The sequence below is a fragment of the Phoenix dactylifera genome, unplaced genomic scaffold (assembly GCF_009389715.1).
Source record: "Phoenix dactylifera cultivar Barhee BC4 unplaced genomic scaffold, palm_55x_up_171113_PBpolish2nd_filt_p 000007F, whole genome shotgun sequence".
NCBI classification, from domain to species: Eukaryota; Viridiplantae; Streptophyta; class Magnoliopsida; order Arecales; family Arecaceae; genus Phoenix; species Phoenix dactylifera.
In genome coordinates this window covers 1970972-1976446 of record NW_024067666.1, presented here as the reverse complement: position 1 = coordinate 1976446, position 5475 = coordinate 1970972, and the positions used below count along the sequence as shown (strand labels likewise).

Here is a 5475-nt window from a genome sequence, read left to right as displayed (position 1 = left end):
ATCGTGAGCCACCGTGTTGCGGGCTGTCCGATGGATGAGGCGCGGTGTCTGCGGGCACCACGGCCAGCTGGGATTCAAGGAAACCCAAGTGCAAGGAAACTTCCTTGAAGCTGAAATGTGGCCTTTATGCGCGCGCTCTTGAAACGTCCCACTAATTTGGGCCCACACAAAAGCTATGGCTGCGATTAAAAGTATTTCGCAAGTGGATAATAATTAAAAGACGACAAAAGCTGGTGCGCGGGAGTCTTCTTGCTCCGATTAGGTTGCAGAAGTTGGGCCCACCACATAGTCTAATCGAATTTCTAGTGGTTTTAAATCATGGGAAGAAGAGGAAAACTTGCAGCGGCGGGGGCTCTGACGAAGAGCTCGGGTGGCCGGAGGAGGCAATCGGGGCCGTCAATCATATGCAACTGCGCTCCCATCGTGCGCCGCCGTGTTGCGGGCCGTCCGATAGATGAGGCGCCGGTGTCTGCGGGCAACACGGCCAGCTTGTATCTGAGGCTCGGACTGGCCCTTTTCTCCTCCGCCTCCTTTCTCTTTATGTCCGTCTGCGTCGAGTTCTACAGCCAGGCCGCCGCCTTCTGGTGATCCTCTCTCTCTCTTTTTTATTTGATCAAATTTGGTGTATAATGTAATTCCCTCACTCAAATTAATCGATTTAAACTAAGTCGATGCGTAATAAATTCTTTAATGAAGCAACAAGGAGCAATAAGTAGATGTAAAACAATGCATACTTTAATGAAGGCTGTCTAACGAACAAAGAATCCCAATAAAAAAATTCAGAATATATTAAGCTCCGGACAGGACACCCAAGTTAATGGAAGATAACGAAATTCCAGCAGGCAGTGAGGCGCCTTCTCTATCCCGATGCTCTCGTAATCCGCCTCTTTTGCTTACTTCTTTCCTCGCTTGTAGATTTTGGTTGCTAGAAATCATCGTGCAAGAAGGAGATGTCTGAGGCTGTCGTCTCTAAGCTCCTTGATGGCCTGATCGCTTTGGTGAAGGACGAGGTGGCCCTGCTCTGGGGTGTGAAAGGGGAGATCAAACGGCTCCAAAAAAGTCTCGAAAGAATAAACGCCGTCCTCGCTGATGCTGAAAATAAAAGGATTCAAAGCAAAGAGATAGATGACTGGCTCAAGGACATGAAGGACGTCATGTATGATGCTGAAGACATCCTCGACGAATGCCAGATCGAGGCCGAGAAATCTAAAGCTGCAGTCTCCTCTGGAAGTCAACCTTGCTCTTGCCTCTTCTATTGCCCTTGCTTTGGCAAGACGGTGTTTGCTCATCAAATTGGCAGGAGAATCAAAGGCCTCAATCATAGGCTGGACGACATCTTGAAAGACAGTTCTAGATTTAATCTCCAGCTCTTTTCCGCCGGCCGCGGTGACCACCGATCCACTTCTCGATTTGGCAGGCAGACATCTCCCGTAGCTGAGCCTGATATCGTAGGGTCCAATATCCAGAAGGATACCAACAAACTCGTGGAGTTGTTGATTAAGGAGGATAGTCGGGAAAACATTCTTGTACATGCCTTCGTAGGAACTGGGGGAATTGGCAAGACCACTCTTGCTCAGAAGATTTTTAACGACGAAAGGATAACAACCAAGTTCCCAGTGATGCTCTGGATCTGCGTGTCCAAAGATTTTGAAGAGACCAGTCTATTGAAAGAGATCATCAATCATGCGGAGGGCGATCTAGGAGGCGCTTCTAGCAGAGCACAGCTCGAGCCCAAGGTTCGAAATGCCGTCGCAAATAAGAAATTCTTGCTTGCCTTGGATGACGTGTGGGACCCAAAAGTATGGAATGATTTACTCCGAAACCCCTTGCAGAGTGCGGCAACTGGAAGTAGGGTCCTTGTGACCACAAGGAACCAAGGGGTTGCATTGCAAATGAAGGCTGTACAACCTCATCATCAAGTGGATGTCTTGTCTACCGAAGATGGTTGGGCGCTGCTGGGCAAAAAGGTGGTTTTGAGCGGGGAGGAGGGAGAGATCGAAGATTTAAGGGATATCGGAAAGGAGATTGTTGAGAAATGTGGTGGTCTCCCTCTTGCTATTAAGACCATTGGAGGAGTATTATCAACGAAGAGCAGGACCAAGACGGAGTGGGACAGAGTTCTTAGAACCCTTTCAAGCAAGCCTTGGTCTTCTTCGACCCACTTTCCCGAAGAGGTTCAACCAGCGCTATGGTTGAGTTATGAAGACCTGCCATCTCATCTTAAGCAGTGCTTTTTATATTGCTCGTTGTTCCCTGAGGATTATATATTCAATCGTGTAGCTCTAATTTATTATTGGATCTCTGAAGGGTTCATCCATGAAGATGAAGAAGGAGGTCTAACATTGGAAGAGTTAGGTGAAGAATATTATGGGGAACTTGTTCAGAGGAGTTTTTTGCAACCAAATCCGTATGGTTTTTCAAATTGCACCGTGCATGATATACTATGGTCTCTTGCTCGAAATTTAGCGGGAGATGAGAATTTGGTTGTGAAAGATGGGGGTGAAGTCCCAATTAATTCATCTTCATTGAAGCCACGTCGCTTACTGAAGCCACGTCGCTTACGGGGTGGTGTTACAAAAGAAAACTGCCAAGCATTTATTGGTGCATTGGAAGGGCACAAATCTTTGAGGACTCTACTGCTACACTTGGCAGAAATCCAAGAGAATGATCTCGACAATCTGATTAGGAAGACACCGCGTCTGAAAGTACTAGAGTTTCCAGACTGTCCGATCAAAAAATTGCCAGACTCCTTGGGAAATCTCATACATCTACGTTATCTTTATCTGGGAGGTACTCACATAAGTGAGGTGCCAGAGAGCATAGGAAACCTTGTAAATCTGCAGTTCTTGACCCTCTCGGGCACAGGTCAACGCAGCCTTCCTAAATGTATCGGAAAGTTGCAAAAGCTGCGGGGTCTTTGGCTTGTTGCAGCAGAAGTACTGGCGAAGCTTCCATCACTAGGGAAGCTCCCAAACTTGAATTGCTTCGACATAGGAGGAGCACGTGCTATCCAAAAGATTGGGACTGAATTTCTGGGTCAGGAACCTGATTGTAGCAGTGATCAAGGTGGCAGGATGCAAATTTTTCCGAAGTTAACAAAATTGAGATTTTCAATGATGCCCAATTGGGAGGAATGGGAATGGGAGGTGAAGGATGATGACAGACTGATAGCCGTACCAAAGTTAAAAGAGTTGACACTTACTCTTTGTCCAAAGTTGAGGTCTCTTCCTCCTGGCCTTGTTCACTATGCCACTACCCTAACAAAGCTGCAGATAAAATATTGCGATAGTCTAAAAGAAATCAGGGGCTTTTCCTCCGTCCAAGAATTGGAAATATCTTGCAGTCGTAATCTGGAGGTTGTTTCAGACCTTCCTAGCTTGAAAACATTGAAGTTGATAGATCCTAAAATGCGGGCCCTGCCAAAGTGGTTACATGGAGGACAACCTGACTTCCCTGCTGTCAACAAGCTTGAGATCAAGGCCACTGGCCAACTACTCTGCAGATGCCTCAAGGATGGCTTAGATTGGCCCAAGATTGAACATATCCCCTATGTATATGCCAAAGATCTTGATGGATCCGGATTCATCTCCAAGAGTCCCTCTGCATTTAGCACCAACTTAAATGATTATGTTGAAGATGATGAGTAGAGCACACAAGGTTCTCCCTTCGCAATGAGGTAACATTTTGTTTTCCAAATATGATGCTTCTTTTTGTCGAACAAAAATGGTATTTTTCTCTATATCATCATACATTTTAGAATTCCTATCCAAATCTTGTTTGGCTAAACTAGTCTTCTCTGTTAAGGTGCGATAAATTTGCAAATGGTATCTCTTTCTATAATTGCCTACATATATTTGGTGAGATATCATCATTGTATACAAAGTCTCCAGAGTAGAATCATTGTTTTACCACAGACCACACCTATTATCTGATTTGATGCCCATCCATATTTGCTTCGAGCCTAGTGACACCAAATTGAACCAGTATCCTTAGGACCTCAAGAATGACCACTTCCTGCTGCACTTAGATGACCTCCATGAGCTTTTCTAATTATGCTTAGTAAACAGAGCACTTCAGAGATGCTAGGATTTGTGTCATTTTTTTCCCAGTTTAAGTATGGAAGGTTATGGAAGAAATTTTGTTAATTTGGAGAGTAATGTATACCTTAAGGAAGGTTGAATGTGGGCAAAAATGAAAGGATACACAGACCAACTCTTTGGAACAAAAGAGCATTCAAATTACAACTATGAATCTAGAATTGCAAGTACTGGTCATTCTTTTTAGAGTTCAAATAAAGATTACAAGTGGAAAGGATTTTCAGAAATAATTCTATTTTGTACTTAAAGTGTTACTTGTTAAGGTTATTTCTCACTTAGTCAAATGGTTAAAAAGAGTCGTAGGGCTAAGGTCAATAATTTTGAGTGACTTTCCAATCCAAAATCTCTATTGTGCAGCGAAGAGGACATAAAAGGAGAATGCTTTTTTTTTCTTTTTTAAAAAAACTCGGTACAAAATAACCTGAATTTAAAAAGCCTAAGATATGTTATAGCCATTTGTATAATTTTTTGTGTGATCCTGGCACATATATGTTGTTGTTAGACTTGTGAGATGGTGTTCTGCTTTTGCATCATACATAGCAAGATCTTTACTGTTTTAGTATCGGTAGTCCACATGAAACTGAGCCCAACCAGCCTTCTACTTGGCTTGGCTTAGCTTGTTTGCACCTCTAATTTCGGGACTGCATGATGAGTATGAAGGATTTGAAGATCTATTCAAAGAGAACTGCTGCCGAGATTTATAATCATGCTTCTCTTCCACCTCTTATATCCCAAGTCTGTATACTATTGTTTACTGTCAACTAATTCAAGGACATGCAGCAAACTGGCCACATAGAGTAGGTGAATTTTTGGAAAATTATATATGTTCTGGCTATCATGCATATTTTTCTGAAGGAAAATAATGATCATATTTTTGCCTTGATGTTGCTGTCATTCTTTCTTTTCTTTTGCAGATGGATTTTATGCAACGAATTTGAGCATCTTGGAGGAAGATATTAGTGCTCTAACTTTATGATAGGTGGCATGTACTAAATGGTTGTTTCACCCAAATACTGCTTTTATAAGACCAAATAAGTTGGAATTCTGTATGTTGGTTATGAACTTATGGGATGATACTATGAATATGATGGTATTTTTATTAAATATTCTAATTATTTGATGGTTCTATTTTTAGCAATATGTGAAGGGGAATGCTTGCACATGCAAAGGAAAAATAAGTAAAGGTAAAACTATTATTTGTTGAAATTATATTAATATGTTGAAGCAAAAATCAGAATGCCTAGCTGTTCCAATTGCTAGGAGCTGAACTTTGTCGCATTACTTTGTTGGACGTTGGACCCTCCTTGGGAATATAATAGCACATCACGAAGGATATTTGGCCTTCTTTGAATTGTTGGACCCTCGAAATGAAGATAAG

General features: G+C 42.6%; 1 protein-coding gene across 2 annotated transcripts; it reads left to right on the top strand.

Annotated features, from left to right (window-relative positions):
- The first annotated feature begins 274 nt into the window (after nucleotides 1–274).
- Nucleotides 275–5217, top strand: LOC103696061 (putative disease resistance protein RGA3). Of its 2 annotated transcripts, none has more exons than XM_039115726.1 (3): nucleotides 275–584; nucleotides 916–3676; nucleotides 5003–5217. In XM_039115726.1, the coding sequence occupies exon 2, from the start codon at nucleotides 951–953 to the stop codon at nucleotides 3645–3647; it is 2697 nt and encodes an 898-aa protein (XP_038971654.1). In that variant the 5' UTR covers nucleotides 275–584; nucleotides 916–950; the 3' UTR covers nucleotides 3648–3676; nucleotides 5003–5217. The 2 variants fall into 2 exon arrangements, with proteins under 2 accessions (XP_038971654.1, XP_038971653.1); XM_039115725.1 differs by having other exon boundaries at nucleotides 277–584; nucleotides 5012–5217.
- Nucleotides 5218–5475: the final 258 nt, after the last annotated feature.

Excerpts from the sequence above, each read along its gene's own strand:
- LOC103696061 (XM_039115726.1), top strand. The coding sequence starts at position 951 with ATGTCTGAGGCTGTCGTCTCTAAGCTCCTTGATGGCCTGATCGCTTTG.